The following is a 20,727-nucleotide window of genomic DNA, read 5'->3' as shown; positions in this document are numbered from 1 at the left end:
TGGGGCAGGCTGTACGGGCACACATCCAGCTTATTGGTTGAGATGCAATAACTTTTTGCCTAGGCTGACTCTGAAGCATGATCCCCCTTGCCCTCTGTTGTCCAAACAGCTGGGATTATAGGTTTGAGTTGTCATGCTTGGCTCATATGATTGCAACAGTTGGAGTAGTCTTAGAAGTAGTGCTTTGGTGCAAGGCATACAACTATTTGAGGCATGGATAGGAGAGTCTGTGAGTCTTTGGCATTGCGGTTCAGTTCATTTGGAATTTGTCACATTGTACACATTGAACACTGTCATCTAAATGTCTTTATCGTCATTTAACCCTCCTGAAGTAAGGACACTACATTCAGTAGAACGTGGAGGGAAAAAAAATAGAAAAACTGCAACTTTACAAGTTCTACAAAAGCATGTTGGGAGCCACATAATGAAAAAGCAGGTATTTTATTATGATGTTTCCATATTTGGCATTGCTGTAAATGGCTAACTAACATTTACCGCCAGTTCAGTACAAATGTGTGGTTTGGTAATACCAGGACAGCAAATTTAAATGAAAAATAAAAGTTAAACATTTCCACACAAGATTTTACAGTCTGACATGTCACTGCGTAGATAAAAAGACACTTTTTAAACTACAGATTATTCAGCATGAATAAAAAACTACAACTTTTATTTTTAAACAGGAGTCACTGGTTTTAATTTTTACACATTTAAAAATTACTGTGATAAAAAATAATGAAAAAGCTTCTTAATAATGCCATACACAGTATAATATAGATTTGTCCCCATTATATAGCATTTGTTTAATATACAAAATAGAATATTGACACACTTGAATCTCTATGTAGTTAAGCAAGTTATTTAAGGAGGGCATTTTTATACAGTCTTTATCAGAAAATAAAATCCTTTCAGACATTTTTAGAGAAGCTAACCCTTTCCTGAAAACCTAGTTACACTTATCCTTGGTGGACTAGGTTGATTGAAAATGATAACACTTTCATCCAAAGTGATGTAAAGTGTTTTCCATACACTTTTATTTTTCCCTTCCAATACTGAAGCCAGGCACATAAAAACACATTCAACTACAGCTACAGTTGGGGTGACCAACTGAGATGAAAATCTTACCAAAGGCCACTAGCTCAAAATTAATAATATTGTTCATTGCATGGTGAGATAGGTATTTAAAAGGGATCTGCAATGATACGACCCGAGTCACCTTGAGGCTGCTCATCCTTCGTCCCTCCTGATTCTGAAGTGAGGCTGGCTGCCTTTCCCCTGTGCTGGCCCAGAGCCCCCTGCCCTCATCAAGCTCCTCAGACACTCATCACCTGCTCTTTGGGGTGGCCAAGGGTTTTCCCCCTCCACCCTCCTCCAAGAAGGCAGGTGTTCCCTAAGTTCCCTTCCCAGTTTTACATAGTGGGGGTACATCTACCCCCAGACTGTCATGGCCTAAGCTCCTTATGATTGCTTGTACAGTATCCCACAGCAATGCCTAAAAACACTGAGAGAATCACTTTTTTTAAAGCCATAATTAAGAATACTTTTCAGGATCTGTGTGAGTTACATGGACATAAAACCAGGTCTCACTGAACTTGCCCTAAACCTAAGTTGTTTGGGATGGTAAGAAACCACACACATAGAAAATGAAGCTGCGTTCAAGCGTAATGTATCTATTTTTGCACACAAGTTCATAATTATACTCAGACACAATTATGATAACTTTCTTCTTTCCTGCAAGTTCTAAAAAGAGCATGGCAGCTTTTTCTTTTAGTAAAAAACCTGCAATAGTTTTATGAATGTCAGTTGACAACAGAGTGCACATATCTGTTTACAGCGCTTCGGTATCTGAGAGCCAAGGGTGCGGGGTCTGGAACAGGATTGATGTGCGATGTGCCTTCTGGTGTTAACCACAGAACACTCTGTAAAGTGAACAACAATCACTTTTGAGAAGCTCTTTGGAAACTTAACACTGTCACTGATAATATTCAAGTGGTATTTCTTAGGCACCATAAATTTCACATCCAGCTGGGTTTACAACCATCTTAAAGTACTTTGAGATCAATTTAAACCATTACCGAAGGAACATTCTTTTTAGAGAGCATTCAAGAAAGTAAATGATTACCTTTTTATTAAATAATTTCTGTAAAATACTGAAAATAACAGCATTCAAAAAAGCATTCAAAGAAAACATAAACATGTCCTCATTTTCCTTGGAAACGAACTCTGTAGGATCGAAAGGAATTAGTGTATTATTGGCATCCTATGGGATTCTGCGCTATTTACATATTGCTGGAACTTCTATGCATATTATTGCCGAACTTCTAAAGCCTCTGCTTTTGTTAGCCTGTTGGAAAGGCTGTATGCAAAAGTAACTTGCTGTTAGATGGTGCTTGCTTGTACTGACAAGCACCACCATTCTATCCTGACTGCACACTTTCACACCTGGGGAGAGTCAATGAACTACACCTGTGCTGTTGGGATGAGAAGGGCGGTCAGAGCGCTGTTTCCTGTGATGTATTTGGTCAGAGCCTCAGCAACCTTCACTGCACACAGGGCTGTCTCCGTCTCCCTCTTCCTCTAGAGCAAACCTGGTTGGTTTCTAAGAGCACTAATGCCTGTGTGACTGCTTTGCCCACACTAGAAACCATATAGGAAATCCATCAACATTTCTTTGACCCCTATAAAAAATATATAACATGTCGTGATAAAACAATCTCATCTAAAAATCATTCTTATTTTACACTATACAAGCTATTTTACAGTCATTTTAATAAATTGCATGTAAAGCTGCAGTAGCCCTTCCCTTCCCAGATTAGTGAATACCAATATGATATATATCTGAAACTATAACTAAATATAAAAATATATTAGAAGTTTCATATTTTTAATATTAGATTTTCAGTTTTCTATTACACAAATAATTTGGCCACTCTGAGTAGAAATCAAATTTCTGTGGCATAGTAAATATGTTAAGTTCGAGATTACAGAAAGTTGGTAAGGTGCACACAGAAAGGGCTACTACAGCTTCTGTTTTGTTTAAAATCATCATTTTCAACAGTGAAGAATTTCACAAGACTTGTTAAATTGTATGGCACACACAGAGGATGTGTAGTTCTACAACATGGATGTCTGACATTCAGTTCTAAATCACAAAAATCAGTAGCTGAACTTTCCTGTACCACCAGGAAAGAGACCAATCAATGACAGATGTAAATGTGAAAATGGGTATCTAGCCACTTTTGCCATATTAGAAATTGAGTTTGGGGGCTTAGTGGGAGGCATTCCTTGGTGTGATTAAAAAAATAATCTCTCTGCTGTGTTACAGCTGCTTATCTGGACTCATCACTTTTAAGAAATCATACAAATTAAAAAAAAAAAAAAGGTCCCGAAAGAATTAATTTACCAACTTTCTTGACATCTAACCACTACAGAGATAGGGCATTAGGTGCTTCTTGATAATTGTATGTTTTAAAATTAGACTTTGCAACCATCCTCCATGGTTTACCCAGCAGGCCACTGGACTAGGCGCTCAATACCAGTTAGGGCAATGAATCTGCACAATCCTATAGACTTCTCCCTGGAAGCAGATATATACAAAAGAAGAGCTTTTTATTTTTTTTTCTTTTTTGACAAGAATACTGGAGATCTGAGTCAATTTTTGTGGTCTTCTGATAGCTAAGTGCCATCAGGTTAGAAGCACCAACCCATTTTCACACAGAAAATTAATATTTAGAGTTTATTTAGGAAAGCTATGAACTAGCTGCCCATCTTAAAACAGCTGTACAATAACTTGAATACAAAAATTATGTAAGAAAAAATGAGCAAGCGTAGTTCACTGAATATAAAGGAAATTGTTTAAACCAGACAGTAATAGCTATAAAAGGCACAGCTTCCCTTTTCTGATATACACTTGTAAACTTTTTTCAGGTTTCCATGCATGAATCAAAAAATGCTATCCTAACTATACATGGGAAAATACACCAGCAAAAAAAAAAAAATCTAGAAAGTTTTATCCAGCCAACTGAAAAGTATGAGCAGAAAGTTCCTCACACAGACTTTGGGCACTGGTGGTTTAGGTGCCTTCTGACAGTGGAAATTAGCCCACATTCCTGCTTCTCCTTTCTGGGACATAACTAATAGATTTCACTCTCTACTTTGCCATCACTTGCAAGTGGTGACTCAACTGCTTCTGTTGCCAAGGCTTGGCCCTCTAGAAACCACATGTAGTGCATGTTAAAAGAAAACAAAACAGACAGAAACAAAAGGAAACAACCAGCAAAACGTCTACAAGACAGGTTGATAAGTTTGTACAGTAAAAGCTATAAATTCAACTTTCTTTAAGGCAACCATTCTTAGTAAGGCAGTCACTTTTGATGAAACAGAAGTTTTTTGATATTTCCATTGGAATATTTTGGTATCTGATTGGTGATGATTTCAGCTAACATCTCTGGGAATTCAATACTCATGGTCTTATCCAAAAATGTTTGGAAGCAATAGTTAAGGAGATTTTCAACCACCTGCAAGAGAAGATACAGTACCAATTAGGATTCAAAAGTGAACAACATGAACATCTCTCATGTTTGTGGGTCTCATGAACAAACATATGACCTAAAATACACTAGTACTGGAATCCCTCAGTTAAATAAGCTCTTAAATATTTAAAAAAAATTTAGGGGCTCGGAAGGTGGCTCAGTGGTAGAGTGCTTGCTTTGCGTGTATGAGGCCCTGGGTTCGATTCCTCAGCACTATATAAGCAGAAAAAGCTGGAAGTGGCACTGTGGCTCAAGTGGTAGGTCGCTAACCTTGAGCTGAAGAGCTGAGGGACAGCACCCAGGCCCAGAGTTCAGGCCCCATGACCGACAAAAAATAAAATAAAAAAATTTAAACATTTAACATTTTAAATTTCTTAAATTGTATGTTGATGGCAAGTCCAGCATGGTACCCAATGCTTGGCGATCTCGGGCAGGGAACAGGAGGTCAGGCCTGCCTGGGAGGGTTACCTTGTTTGAAAAAAGTACTGTAGTAACTTTTTTTTTTTTAATTCACATGCTTAGATGAAAAAAATGGGTGCAAATTGGAATCTGCAAATTGAACTCCAATCTACAAATGTGGATATTACTATATATTATATATTAATATAGTATATAAAACATATAATCTATACCAAATGTATATTACATGCTCTTCAAACCTCTTGTGACATTGGCTGTAAGTTTGGCACTTACGTCATGCATGGAGTCCAAAAGTTTGGTCAGCTGATAAAAACGCTGCCAGTTCTGACTGGAATTTCCTTCCCTTTTGACAATGGCTTTTCCTAGCTCTTTGATGTAGGTCATTCTGATTTCATCAAATAGCTCTTGACTCTTCAAACCTTCCTTTGGAACTAAAAGATTAAGAAAGAGTCCTTAAAGAATTTCCTTTCTATAGCTTTACACTCACCAACTATGGCATTTCAGAGCATACGTCATACATCCTAAAACTTGTATTTTAAAAGGACTTTGAAACTATCTTCAAGAGAGGACATAGCATAGAGAACTGGAGGTCTTCACCCTGAGTCTTCTCTTGGTTAGGAACTCATACAATAGAGCTGGTGCTTTTTTTGAAGGCCAAGTTGAATGATAGTGATTATTCAGTTGGTCATTCTGCACTTGACATTATTCTGTTTTGAGATAGAAGGCTTGGACAGTAGTTATAACTTAAGAGTATCTGTGATAATCATCAATTAGAAAATTAAAATATAGTCAATATATTTTTTAGATGTGTTAGCATTCAGAGTTGATGTTACAGTCTAAAAGGAAATTTTACTGTAGTCTATAGAAATGTCTTGTGAAAGAGTAAATATTTCTTTTTTTACATATGATAATTAAAAATAAGTTGTAGGTTAGGCTTTTTGGCTTTTGTCTATAATCCCTGATACTCAGGAGGCTTATGGCTTGAAGATAGCCCAGTAAAAATGTTAGTGAGATCCTTATCTCAACCAATAGCAGGGTGTGATGGCATATCTGTGATGGCAGCTAGGATGTAGTCCCACAGGGAGGAAGTAGACTCTGAGCTTTACTGTTAGAGACTTTACAAAAAAAGAGGGCGTAGGGGGACTAGAGGTGTGGCTACAGTGACAGGCCTTGCGTGTGCAATCTCCAGTTCTGCCAAAACGAAACCAAAATTAAAACACTCATGGTATCTAACTATAAAGCTGGTACACAATCACGTTTGTTATATCATTCTTAGAAAATGAGTGCCACAGTGATCACTTAGTCTTGCAGGGAGGACACCTGTATAGAGTGTTGGCTCTTTGTCAACAGCGGTTATAAGGCAGAAGGATTTGGGGAAAGGGTTGAGCAAAAGACAAACTAAATGTTGACTACAAAGGCAGATTTCTGTATTTCAGGCCTTTCCAGAGAAACTGTGTTATACCTTTTCCAGCTACCAATGCCTGTCTGTGCCACAGGAGCAAAGTTTGGACAGCAGCTGTGACAGAGACAGACCATCTAAAGTGAAAACTTTTACCAACCTGTCTTTTGCAGAACAGGCTTGCCATCTCTTACACTGTGCTTAGTGTGCTGCATGTTTTTTATATTTCAGCCTTTAGATTTTTTTCATATTCTTCATGGATACTCTTGTAAGTAGCATAGTTTGGATTGTTTGAAAATGTTAGTCTTTCAGTTCAGCCTGGAGCATGTGTTCAAATTACTGATGTAGAACAAGTCCACGTGTACTACATTATCTGTCGTATGCCTCTTCTGCTCCCCACTCCTACTTCTCTCTCCTCTCACTCAGGACTGAACTCTGTGTTTCATGCTTTTCTTTCTCAGTGTCGTTTCGCAGTGACGTGCTCATGTTAACTCTGCCTCACTGCCCCCAGTTTCATGTCACTTCCTAAGTAGCTGGGATTACAGGTAGAAACCACCAAGATCAACCCATTTTATCTTTTGAAGTATCTGTTGTGGTGCCTGCCTCCTGCACCCACCGTGCTTCGGCAATTTCAACAATTCCTTCTTATCAAACTGCCTCTTTGGCTTAGATGAATGTTTTTTACCTCGTGTTTCGGTTCTTTTCTTTTTGTATTTCAGTTCTATTTTTTAATCCATTATTTTCTATAAAGTAAGTGCATCTGTGTATTCATCACTGTAAGTAGGAATAATGAATAAAGAAGAAATCTCTAAGTTTATCCTTTAATATTTTTTAGTGAGGGACTATAGTGGCAAACATTTACTTTCATTAAAAATAGATACTGATATATTTAGATCATTTACATTTATAGTGATTATTGAAGCTGGATTAAATATCTACGATGACTGTAACTGTCTTCTTATCCTACTTGTCTTTTTTTTTTAAACTTTGCACTTTTACTGCCTCGTGCTCTCCATATGAAAGTTTTTCACTCGTTTTCCAAAAGCATTTGTGTATGATTTACTTTGATCAAATTTGTCCCATTTAGGCTATTCTTACATTTGTTTGACTACGTAAGCAGGCCTTGAACTGTGGATCCTCTGCCTCAGCACCTGGAGCGTGAGGGTTACAGGCATGCACCACCACGTTCACCCCGTCTCCTTCACTTGAATCATCTGGGTACACTATTGCAGGTTACTGGGCTTTTTTCTTTCAACACTGTCACTTCACTGTCCTCCTGCTTGCATGGCTAAGTATGGAAGCTGCTTTTTTCTCTTACTTTTCTCTGTTGTTAGTTTTCTGAAGTTTTAATGAGATACATCAAAAATATAAATTTTTTTTGGCTGTTTCTCTTAGTGTTCTCTAAATTTCCTGTATCTACACTTTGGTATCTGTCATTAACTTTGGGATTATTTAAGTATCTCCATACGTGTATGCCATACCATCCCCTTGTAAATCACCTCAGAGTTCTTAAATACTGTTGCATTTTTTTTCTCCCATTCCTTTTCTTCTTGCATTTAAGTTTGGGAAGTTTCTATTCTTCTATCCTCAAATGCAGCAGTTCTTTCCTTGCCTGTGTCCATCTACTGATAGGCCTGCCAACAACATTCTTACATCCCTCTGCTGTGTTCTTACTCAGAGTTCCAGTATTCTTGGCATTTCCACCTCTCCTTACATTACAAATCTGTTCTTACATGCAGTCTACTTTTTTCATTAGTCCTTTATGTATAGAGAGAGATCAGTTACTTTTAATTTCATGATAAATTCCAAAAAGTTTGGGGTTGGTTTTAATGCTTACTTTGTCTCTTCAGACAGTGGCTTGTTTTTTTTTCCTGCCTCTTAGCACACCTTGTGTGTGTGTGTGTGTGTGTGTTTGAGAGCTGGATAGGATATGTCAAATTTGATCTTTCAGTGGAGGAATGCTGGATAGTGTTTAACATTTGTTGTAGCTTTGGTTGCAAGAGGCTCTGGTTTCTATGCTATTACTTCGTTCTTCAACTCTCTGCTATGTTCTGTCTTTCCTAAGAATTTCTGAATAACCTAGTAGCTGACAAGTCTCAGCCACTACTATACTGGAGATATGCAGGTAAGGTATAAATAATCCTTATGCTTACATCTTTTTTTAAACTGGGCCTGAATCACTGGATTGTGACCTTCAGAAATATTTCCTAGAAGCTCTTTTCCTCTCTCTCCTTGTCCCATAGACAGAAGCCATAGAAGTGGCTGGGATCCTCCATTTGCCTTTTCCAGCAGGTCACCTAAGGCTTTGGTGAAGTAAGTTTCCCAATAGAGCAGATCTTTTAAGAGAAAACACCTGACACGTGTATCTGTATATTTCCAAATGCTTACTTTCTTCCTCCTGCTTGCCAGGAGAATGAGGGGATTTTCTTTCATATTTACCATGAGAACCTAGTTGTTTCTGAAGATAAACACAAGAAAGTATGAGGGACTCACTTAATACTGGATTCCTGGGAGTTTGAACTCTCAAGCTAATTCTTATCAGCTTCAATCCACTGAAAACCTTTCAGGTTGGTAATTTTCACTATGAACATTAAGCTTCATTAAAAAAATAACTTGATGCCCTAAGATTCATTTTTTTCATGATTTGATGTCTATTTCTTCTTAAGGCTGACAAATATTCCATTGTTTAGATAACAGTTTGTCCATTACCATCTTAGTTGCTTCCAAGTTTGGGCAGGATAAATAAAGCTGAGCTAAAGAGACACAGCATTCATATTCCCTCCAGAAGTGAACTGAACCTTTCTGTTGCTCCACATCCTTACCAGCATTTGGTGCTGTCATTATTTTAGAGGTTGTAGTGGTTTTGCACTCTTGTTTAAATTTTCATTTGCCTGATGGTAAGCCTCTTTTCATATTCTTTTTGCCACTGTTATATCGAGTTTAAAAAGTTCTTGTGGATTTTGGAGAAGTATTTCATCAGACATGCTTTTTGTGACTTACTAAAAATGTGACACAAACTAATATGTACAAGATGCTTCATATTTTTCAATGCTATCTTTGCTAGCTGAAAGTTACCTTGAAATCTTACACAAGATTTCAAGAATGTAAACTTTCAAGAATGGTTTACAAACTTTTAGTGCTGTTTTCTAGGATACATGTTTATAGTCTTTATTATGTCACTGAAATAGACAAATTAAATCATTGTTGGCTTTCTTTTTCCATGGCTCATATAGTGATGTTACCAAAGACCAAAATGGCGGGAGGAAAAAGCAGTTTGCACAACTCCCTCCTACCAGAGAATCCTGTGCAGCTTTAAACTTGTCTTATTAATTTTGATACTAATGAATATGCCTTCAAAATTCATTACCAAAGGTATATGGTGACCAAAACATAGTAGTAGACTGGTTATTAGTTATATATACATATATAATATATACAAAAAATTAATATATTTGGACCTTTGTTTTTAGACTTTGATATTCCATATTTGGGACTGAGTCTTAGTAGTGAATAGGTAGTCTACCAACCTGTAGAGAGAAGCAGTAAGGTTTTCATACAGAGATACTCTTCATAAGACACTTGAAGTCTTTGTAACTCAGAGGAAACAAAGAGCATATGTTTACATTGGTCATACATGCAGGGTAGACTCATCCTCTGCCTGTGAGAGACAAATATGAGTGTTTGGATTAGAAAGAAACAGAGCTAGTTCCCAAAATAGTACATTTCTTTTGATTTAATGCTAATTCCTAATAGAACCAGAATTGTGGAGAACCTTCCTCCAACTTGTTCCTAGTCTGGAGAATCTAAAACTATTGTATGATCTTACCTACTATGTATTGTTTTATTTATTGCTATTGTGTATTATTAGTTGTTCATTTAAGTCCAGGTTTTGCATTTCAATTTGGCCAGAGAGCACAGTTTTAGATTGCATACACTTAAAATTCACAAGGCCTCCCCTCACCCCCAGCTAGTCTATCATGGAGACAACCATCTGTGACAATGTAGTTATGCAGAGGCCTAAACCTGAATGTAGGCTTTTTTTCTTTTTCTTTTTTAGCCAAAAGCTACCTCTATGTCAGAGATGTGACTGAATATTCTTTTTTTTGTTCTTTATATATATATATTATTGTAAAGATACTGTACAGAGGGGTTACAGTTACATGCGCAAGGTAATGAGTCCATTTCCTATCGAGCATTGTTACATCCTCCTTTATTTTTCCCCTACAATCCCTTTCTTCCCCACCTCCCCCCAATCCTCCCACCCCCCGGCCAAAGTTGTAAACTTCGTTTTCAACATAGTGTCTTGTACATCTCATTGTTACAATGGGGCATCCTGTATCCTTATTTCAGCATTTTGTTATTTCCCTTCCCCTCCCCAAATTAGAAAAATGTATACACAAGATCAAGACACTGGAATCAAATACAATGACAACAGGGGTTGTACCATGGGGGAAGAACATACAAAGAAACAAAAATATCACATAAGTACATTAAAAAGAACAACAAGAAAGATAAAATCTCTTATGTCCCTATCTTGGGGTTCATTTTGCCTAGCATCAGGTTATATGGTCATATGTAATAGCTTTTGACCTCTTCTGCCTGTCCTTGACATATACTAGTTATTGCAGGTAAGGGAAACCATGGGACCTGGCTTTCCAGTTAGGAAATAGAAAGACTGAACATTCTTTTACCCCAAATTTTTGCAATGTAGCCCAGAGTGACCTCAAACTTGCAGTCCTCCTGCTTCATCTTCCCTAGTGCTGGGATTATACACGTGTAACACCACGACCTGAAACTGTGCTCAGTTCATGGCCTCTGAAGCTTTTTTTTACATTATTTTTTATCTACTGAAGATATAGTTTTTTATTTCTATAATAAGATGAATTCCATATAAGGTGTATGCTGACAAAGTGGTCAGGAAAAGCTCCTCGGGCTATTCTTTAAAATATCTAATTGAGGAAGCACCTTTCCAATCTCCTGTAGCAACACTGTGCACTAAGGACAACCATGAGGAACTTTGATAGGCACACATCTCACACTAAATCTGTCTGTCACAGATACAACAGACACATGAGCAGGAAGCCTGTCCACCTAACACACAGTCGTGTAAGAATGTAAAGATGCTGACTACAAACTGCTTCTCCTGTCATGCAGGGATCTTCCAAAGGAGGATTACTGAGGAAAATAACCCATTAGCAACTATGATCTTTACAATGTGATGTTCTGTGAAGAACATCAAATTAATTTGTTGAGGAAATATTTCTCACTTTATATAAGAAATGTATGTGGTCTAATCAGATTGTGATGTGACTGCTTAAATCTAAATTGGATTGCCTAAAAATAAAACTCTGAATTAGGTTTACAAATAAAAGGGTGAGCTGGTCTTTCATATCTAAGTAACTTCAAATTGCTTAAAAGCAACTGTGAACACCCTTAACATGATTCTTTTAGAAAAAAAATATGGTTGTCTTCTGAAATGAGTGTTCTGAGTTTCCATGTAATCTAAATATATTTCCCAATTATTTCAAAATTGGATCAAAAAACTAATCTTGGTGTCTTTCTGACACAGACATTGTGTGTCTGTGTCTGTGTACAGTGCTGGCTAATCATGAGTAGTCGCTACTAGTGAAGGGTCAGCTGTGGTCCCTCCTGAGAACACAAAGCAGCTGAACTAACAGCCTATGTGCATTATCAAGTTGCTTCTCACAGGAAGCCTGAGGCCCAGGTGACACCTACTCCCAGGGACCATTAGTTACCTCTGCTCACATGTAGACAACCAAAGAGCAGACATGTTGTCTCGTACTGCTGTTGTCATGTCTGGGGCACTTTAAGAGAGTGATGGGCGTGTGGGAAGGGCGGGCACAGCACTGGCCTGGCATGTGTGAGGCCCTCTTCCTATTTACTCCTCAGCACTGAAGCTAGAACAAACCCCAAGCCCACAAAACAAAGAATCACTAGGAATATGATGAGTATTTGTTGCAGTGGCCTTCTCTCTCTTACGTAAGCCAAGCTTGTGTCACGTCTTTGTACTTGGAATGTCCGGTGCTTTAACCCAGCTTGTTATTTTGTGTAGCTGAGGATCAGCTACTTGGGCCTTCTGTGGTCACAATCTTTTTCTGCACCCTAGTCCCACTATCGATCAGAGCTCTAGAAATAGTTTTGGTCATCTATTTGAGTTCCCTATCTGACTTAGCAGGGGTCTTGTCTATTTTATTCACTATTTCATTCCAGGCTGCCATAATGGTGTCAGGCAGTTTGGGAAGTACTTAAAATTCCAAGAAAGGAGCATAATCTTGGAAAATAAGTATTACCAGAGGAGAAAAAAAAATCAGGCTAGTTCAGTAGTTTAGCTAGGATTTTTCTATGCAGCTATACCAGTAGCGGGAAAAACCAAAATCTCTGCTACATGTAGTTCTTATTTATCTACGTAGCTCTGGAATTACTTAGTAGTACAAGGGGAAAGGTTCTGGATCTAGCCTCATCACCTGAAGTTTCCTGTGCACTGCCAAAGTCGCTTCTTGAAGCTTTTGGGGCAAGTATCATCCTATCCTCAAAACAATAATGGGAGCTTACTGTATCATAGGCCAGGCTCTCCTATTAACTTTCAGGCTCTCCTATTAACATGGTTTCCTCTGACTCCTACCCTCTACTTCTTCAGGCTCTCCTTGATGCTCCAAACAATGCATATCTTGTTCTCTAAACAATGCATATTAACAGTCAGCATTCATTTTCAGACTCTTTGCCACTCCGAGACATTTCAGGTGTTCATCGTTGTTGGGAATGTGGTACCCAGTTGTGAACACAACCGGCCGTTAATGGATTTATTCACATAAAAGTGCAGTGATATTGTTACTCTAGTGAGCTTAAGATTTCATTAATTTTAGTAGGGAGAGTGACAGTGGTGGTGAGAATGATTAGAACATCCTGTAACCATGTGGAAATGTAATAGTGAAATCTCCCTATGCATAATGGATGGTTTCATAATTTTTGAGGTAATGCAGCATCTGTAATTAGTAATTAAGCCCTATCTTTTGTCATGCGTATACAAACCTCCAATTTTGTTTACTTTTTCTGGTGTTATGGGGGTGGGTATTGTACTTGCTAGGCAAGTACTCTACCACTTGAGCCAGGACTGTTCTTTTATTTTTCAGCCTTAGTTTGGGGCCTGGGGTCAAGAGCAGGGATCCTCTTTGAGTAGGGAGGGCTACATGCATACACCATTATTTCTAGTTTTTTTTTTCTTTTTGGTGTGATAGCGTCTTACTACCTTCTTTTATTGTTATTATTTTTTTGCCTGGACTAGCCTTGAACCATGATCCTCCTGTCTCTATCTCCTGAGTAGCTGGAATTACAGGAGTACACCACTATTTCCTGCTCCAAAACTCCATTCTGTTCTCTTATCAAACCATGTGTATCCCCCTTTTTCTAAAGAAGGAAGTAAGCTATGGGCACAAAGAGGTAACTGGGAATAGAAAATAAGGAGCACTAGGATGTACGGCCAATTATTGGTCTTACCATGAACTGAGGGTCATGCTTGAAGAATAGATTAGCTGAGTAGGAACAAAGTTTGTGAAGGACAATGGGAGTCAGACAGTGAGGCCAGGTAGTGAAACATGTTAAGTCATGCAGAGTGGCTCTAGGTGGTGAGTGAGGTAGCACTGGAGAGAGATGTGAAGCCATCAGAACTATGTTAAAGAAGAAAACTTTACAAGGAAGGCTTCACTCGAGGTAGGAAACTGGAGCAACAATGGAGGTGAGGAGATGGGGAATGGACACCTGAAATACTTCATGAATAGCACAGGCCTTGATGTAATCAAAGAGCTGGTTTATCAAATTTTAAGTTTCAGTATTAATCTTCTCTCATGTCCTAAGTCACAGATATTGTGAGTCTTGCCACGCAAAGGGATACCTCTTGTCTCTGGTCCATAACTCTCAGCTCCACAGCTGAGATGTCCTCATCTCTAATTGTCCCTAATTGAGGCCACAGGACTTTTCTTACCCTCCACCCTCCTTTTACTTTCTAGACTAGGGTTACAGAATTAAAATAATATTGCAGTTCCTTGCCACAGACTTACGTCAGTCAGGCATGCTCAGTATTTAAAATCTTTTAGGATTTGAACATAGAGCCTTGTGCAAACTAGGCAGGTGCTCTACTTGAGCCATACCCCTAATCCTTTTGCTTCAGTGTTTGGATAAGGGCTCATGTTTTTATAGCAAGCAATATCTCTACACTTCTGTCTAGGTATAACTGAGTACACACACAGCTTGTTGGTTGAGATAGGGTCTCATTAACTCCTTTTGCCCAGGATGGCCTTCCAGGGTCTCATTAACTCCTTTTGCCCAGGATGGCCTTCCAGTCTCTATCTCTTGAGTAACTGGGGTTACAGGTACAAGCCACCACACCTAGCTAAAGATACAGTCCCAGGACAGTAATAGTCCCACATGCATATTTGTTTAGTTGCTTTATATTGCATTTGATCTATCCCAAGCATGAAAACCAGCTGTTTCAAGTTGTCCAGTTCCTAGATAGCTTACAGGATCGATTCACTCCTGAATTCGTACAGTGGAAATCTAGTCCGTTTGGAAAACATTAGCTGATGAAACATACCATATACATGAGAATAGGGAAAAATGACTCATTACTTACTCATCAATAATCAGATCAGGAGCAAAGCACAGCAAATTTGCACTGGTCTGTCTGTAGGACCTCCAGCCCAGGGCAAACGCCATGAGGAACATCCAGGAGTACTGTAAGAGGGTCATTTGGTCATCCAGGTGTAAATTCCTGAAGCCTGATTAAGAGGAAGAAGGCACAGGGTAAATCTTGAGTAGCTCAAGGGAAGATCAGCTCTCTGAGAACTGCCAAAGAGCCAGTAGGTCAATTCCTTTGGTCATCTGACACATCAAGACCCCAACCTTCAGAAGTTTTAGTAAGTACCCAGTTTTTGTTCCCTTGTCTGTTTAAGTAAACACAAACTAAACAGTAAGAGAAAGAGCCAGGAGTCCTGTTTCTTGTTGTGGTTTTTTAACTCAGTGAATTTAAATAAAAAGTTTCCATTTTTTCACTCTTCTTTCCCCCATGATGATAGGAGGTTACTTATTTGTGCTCTGCTTCTATCTGTGTCACCTTAAGCTTGTCAGTCCCCCTCTCTCTAGGGTTGGCCCTAACAGCCTTCTCCTATTCCATACCAAGTTCCAACAGGGAAACCTGTTGGTTCAAAGTTATCTTCAAACTTAGATAAAAATGTACATTCAATGTGTCATATTTCATTTAGTCAACAGCCCAAACTATTTGGCTTTAGTACATTTTGGCAGTCAGTACACCTGATGTTTAACCATTTTTAAAACAAGTTAAAGGAAAACAAATGGAATCTTAGACATACATTTCTTCCCCTAGATATCAGTGAGAGTAAAGGTAGGGAAGTGTATGCGAGTTTTATCAGTCTCCTCCCCCACCTGTGCATATTCACCTGACTGCTTCTCAGAGAAAAGTTAAAAGCGAGGAAGAAAAACAAGATATGCCAAGAGATCAAAGTCATACAAAACCCATTTAAGAAAATCAAGGTTTATTCTGTAGCTGTGTCAACATTTGCATCTTACCTGGTATAGCCTTCGCCCACTTCACTGCTGCAATCACTTGGCGTCCTCCTAACATGTTGAGTGTGGTCATGATCCTCCACGTTGTGTCTGGAATAGAGCTGTCGTACCCTGCATATAATACCTCAGGTTCAATGACCTCCAACAGTGATACCAAGGTGGGGGTGAGCTGTGGTAAGGTGGCCGGGACTATTGTTTTGTTGGGATTTTCAGAAGTGTCCTGTGGGACTCCTGTAGTGGCTTGCTGAATTCCTTTTATTTTTTTCTTTGTTTTTCGAGCTGTGAGTATTGAAAAATTACACAGAAATGAATTGTAGTAGGAAGTTAAGTATTTGGTCATCCAGATGTAAGCTTGATATTGCAGTATTATTAAATTATTTGCAATCATTTTCAATAGTTCTGAAACTGTTCCCCCAAAAAGGAGAAATATTTCATTTAGCAGTGGTGATAATGACATGCAATACGAGATCCTGTTGTCCTTGAAAACAAAAGCTCCATTCCCATACATGCTTTGCTTCAAGTAACTCAGTAACTTTATGATAGAGCTAAAGGTCTACCTTAAATCTTACGTCACTGTTAAAACTATCTGAACAAATCACTTCTGTAAACTAGTTAGTCTCATTTTCACTCTGAAAATTTCACCTAAGTTATATAGGACAAGTTGCATTTGTAATAAAAAACAGCACATCAGAAATTATAGCTCTGGGTCAGTCTACATTATGGTTGTGTAAGACAGTGACCATTGGCACAGGTGCATAGAAGTCTCCCTTACCAGTATAGGAAGGTGACATAGATGACACACTAGTTTTGGCAGTGCTGAGATTTGAGCTCAAAATCTTGTGCTTGCTAGGTGGGGACTCATTTTTGCTTCATTTACTTTTTGTCAGTGGCTGGCCTCATACTGTAATCCTCCTAACATAGTTGTGTTTATAAGTGCAAGTTACCACACTGAGCTAATTTGCTGAGATGAGGTCTGCCTGATTTTGCACCAACATCTTACTGTTCCTGAGTAGTTGGGCTTATTGTAGTGAGCTATTAAACCAATCCTCTACATTACTCTCTCAAATAGAGAACTGAGAGCCCTAAGTGCAAGAAATGTACCTGACTCAGAGGTGAGGGATACAAACTATTTTGCAAAGAGAAAGTAAACAAAATGATTGCTAAATCACAAAATACTAGCATGAGGAGCTATATCACACTATTGAGTGTTAGGGGGAAAAGACATTGAAGATATTCTGTAAGCATTAAGAAATTTAAGAATTTTTAAAAAGCCGGACTCCGGTGGCTCATGCCTGTAATCCTAACTACTCAGGAGGCTAAGATCTGAGGGTCATGTTTCAAAGTCAGCCTGGGCAGGAAAGTCCATGAAACTCTTATCTCCAATAAACCACCAGAAAACCAGAAGTGGTGTTGTAACTCAAGTGGTAGAGCACTAGCCTTGAGCTGAAGAGCTGAGGGACAGTGCCCAGGCCCAGAGTTCAGGCCCCATGACCGGACCCCCCCCCCCAAAAAAAAGAAAACTTCAAGAAGTTGAGCTAGTAGAACTCCATAGAGTAGAGTAGTGATACAGCGTTAAAAAGGCAGAGTTCTTGTACATGGGAAACCTTTCAAAAGTCTTTCACAAAAACTCAGATCCCAAATCTACACTGAATGATACTGTAAAAACTTCATGTAACCATGACTTCTCATGGTGTACGGTAAAGGAAGAAAGGTTAGTAATAAGCTGGGGATTTAAAAAATCATTTTCTGTGTGACTCAGTGTGTAATTAATTTTGGTCTACCTGTGGTCCAAATAAGGATGATGCTCTTTCTAGCACTGGGGGTGGAAGCAGGGCTGTGTACACTCTACTATTTAGCTACGTTCCCAGCTGGTCTTGCTGGATAAAGTTCAGAAAGTGCTAATGAACTGAATTGTGCTACATCCATAAGTTAATACCAATACATTTTCAAAGTATCCTCAGCAAGGAGTTAAGCATCAGTAAGTATATAATCTCTATAGAAGTGTCCAGATGCTTGCAATAATACCACTTGCTCTTAAATAGAGATAAATCTTGTTAAGTAAGTCTATGTGGCTATTAAGATCTATTTAACTGTTTGTACCAAAAACATTTATACCAGAAATAAAGATATAGTTAGGAATGATTACAAGATACCCTAAAACATGTAGGATCACCATAATAAACTTATCTAAATTTAAATGCCCAGGACTTTAAATAAATCTTGAGGTTTACTTGGTATGGGGCAACAGTATCAAAATACAACCCTTGGAGCAATACTAAGTTACACTGCCAGAGATAATTGGGCTGAAGCACTAACTGCTTTAGCAAAGTTAACTCTGGGGCTATCATCAAAACTGCTTGGCTTGGGAAGAGGAGGAAAGAAAAACAGCCTTTATAGGGGGCATGAGTAGAAGCAGGATGGGGTTAAGCTGCTAGGGAGGGTGAATGAGAATGAATATGGTTGAAGACTGCTTTCATGTATGAAAATAGAGAAGTGAATCATGGTGAAAACATGATTTTAGAAAGGGGTTTCGATAGATGGGGTGAGACTGGATTATGTTGTATCTGTGAGTGGAAATGACACAGTAAAATCTTCCCTGCATAACTAATGTATGCTAAATTGAAAAATGCTTGGCTGTGGTGCTGAGAACATATCTAAATAGTTAGAGAGCAGGAAAAAGTAGCTGGGGGCTGGCGGATAGCTCATGCCTAAAATCCTAGCTACTCAGAAGGCTGAGATCTGAGGATCACAATTCAAAGCCAGCCCAGGCAGAAAAGTCCACGTGAGTGAAAGAGACTCTTATCTCCAATTAATCACTCAAAAACTGGAAGTGGTGCTATGGCAGAGGAGAGAGAGAGGGAGCGAGGGAGAGAAAGAGAAAGAGAGAGAGAGAGAGGGGGGATATGAATAAGGGGAAAAATCTAGCCAGAGAGTTTGTCTTAACAAAGTAAAGGATATATATTTTCTTTTCTTTTCTTTTTTTTTGTCAGTTGTGGAGCCTGAACTCTGGGCCTGGGCGCTCTCCCTCAGCTCTTCAGCCCAAGGCTAGTGTTTACTTGAGCCATAGCACCACTTCCAGCTTTTTTTTGCTCATGCGGTGCTGTGGAATTGAACCCAGGTCCTTATGCATGCAAGGCAAATACTCTACCACTGAGCCACCTTCCCAGCCCTATTTTTTAATATATATAAGAAAAAGAAACTACTTTTTTAGCACTTAAAGTGAGCCCTGTGAATGTTAATTAATCTCTCGCTTTTGTAACACACTTTCAAGGCTGAGGTAGGAGGACCCTGAGTTTGATGATGGTTTGGGCTCTTATAGTGAGATCCTGTCTTAAAAGAAAACAAAACTAATCAACCAAATAACAACTATTTCCCAACAGAAATATGCTAGCAATGCAGTCAGGTTTAAGCAACCTGGCCATAGTTAAAACAGTGTACGGTTTGGGAATTAGGTTTTAGTAACCTATTAGTGATATAAAGTCTGTACTAGGTTGGTTGCCCCCAAAGTCTTTCTTATCAAAAGAATCATACGATTCTACTTCATTCTTATCTAGTCTACCATTATATTCATTTAGTTGGTCTCAAAACAAGACTAGTCTAAACCATAAATGTGAGCATGTCTCTAGCCTTACTTTTTCAACTGATTCCTACTAATCTTTTAGATTATTAAAAAAAATCAACATTAGTGCTTCTAGGATGCCTTTCCTGACTTTCTGGACAAAATTAGGTAGCTTCCCACTTGTTCCTGTAGCATTACTCCTTCTGTGATGTGATCTGTTTTATCATTGTCATGCAATCCAGACACAGTAAACTCCTTGAAATGAGCATTGGAATTCATTTTAGATATGCTTATTAGTGAATACTTGCTTCATGAAAGTCCTATAGTCACCACAAGTACTAAGCAACCCAAGTAATGAGATCACTGCTTTCATAGAATTTGCCCTTTTAACTTCAGTAAAATTCTAAATTCTTTTAGAGGAAAGTTGAGGGTTTTTTTAAAATGGTAATATCAGTGTTAGCTATACAACTTGTTATATAAACAGGTCTATGAAACTCAAACTTATAACTAGTTTTGGATTTGTTCTTGAAAGACAAAACCCATCCAATGCCTCAAGTTTTCTTTTTTCTCCTTGGCAGAGCTATAATTAGGCATCTTTTTCAAAGGACAAGGTGTCTTAGTCATTTTACTGGGGTTTGAATGCAGGACCTGACAATTGCTAAGCAGGTGCTCTATCACTTTAGTTTAAAACCTTTTTGGCTTTCACTATTTTTCAGATAGGATCTTGCATTTTTCTGTAGCTGGCCTGAACCACAATCCTCCATTTTATGCTTCTTCACACATAGCTGGGAAGACACCACCTCTAGCTTTTTCTGTTGAGATGGACTCTTTCAGACTTTTTGCTGGGGCTATATTCAAATCATGACCTTAATCTCTACTTCTTCAGTAGCTAGGATTATGTATGAGCAATTGAGTCCAACTATAAAGTTTTTTAAAAGAGAAAGAAAAATGGACATGGAGATACATATGACACAGGAATACTTCCAACCTTAGGGAACAAATGAGCTGAAAAAAGTAAGAAATATAAAAGATATTTTCAAAAATTATATTAAGTGAAGTAAGCCAGGCCCAAAGCAACATAGGTCCCATGGTTTCCCTTATTTGCAATATCTAGTATATGTACGAGTCAAGCGGAAAAGGTCAGATAATGTGATGTCAGGAAAATGAACCCTTAGATATGTATTTTAATGTTTTTTCTTTCATACATGTGTTTCTAACGCATT

The 20,727-nt window shown here is 38.4% G+C and overlaps 1 protein-coding gene across 4 annotated transcripts in view; it reads right to left on the bottom strand.

Annotated features, from left to right (window-relative positions):
• Nucleotides 1-418: 418 nt before the first annotated feature.
• Nr3c1 (nuclear receptor subfamily 3, group C, member 1 (glucocorticoid receptor)) overlaps nt 419-20,727 on the bottom strand; it is a 109,424-nt gene continuing 89,115 nt past the window's right edge. For all 4 annotated transcript variants that reach the window (XM_013020388.1, XM_013020386.1, XM_013020387.1 and 1 more), the window contains exons 5-9: nt 15,949-16,224; nt 14,996-15,140; nt 9,876-10,006; nt 5,223-5,380; nt 419-4,514 (exon numbers count right to left, since the gene is read on the bottom strand). In XM_013020388.1, the coding sequence (XP_012875842.1) occupies nt 4,362-4,514; nt 5,223-5,380; nt 9,876-10,006; nt 14,996-15,140; nt 15,949-16,224 (863 nt within the window). In that variant the 3' untranslated portion in view covers nt 419-4,361. The remainder of the gene's footprint in view (nt 4,515-5,222; nt 5,381-9,875; nt 10,007-14,995; nt 15,141-15,948; nt 16,225-20,727) is intronic.

This window comes from Dipodomys ordii, unplaced genomic scaffold (genome assembly GCF_000151885.1).
Source record: "Dipodomys ordii isolate 6190 unplaced genomic scaffold, Dord_2.0 Scaffold50, whole genome shotgun sequence".
NCBI lineage: Eukaryota > Metazoa > Chordata > Mammalia > Rodentia > Heteromyidae > Dipodomys > Dipodomys ordii.
This window is presented reverse-complemented; position numbering and strand designations above follow the sequence as displayed.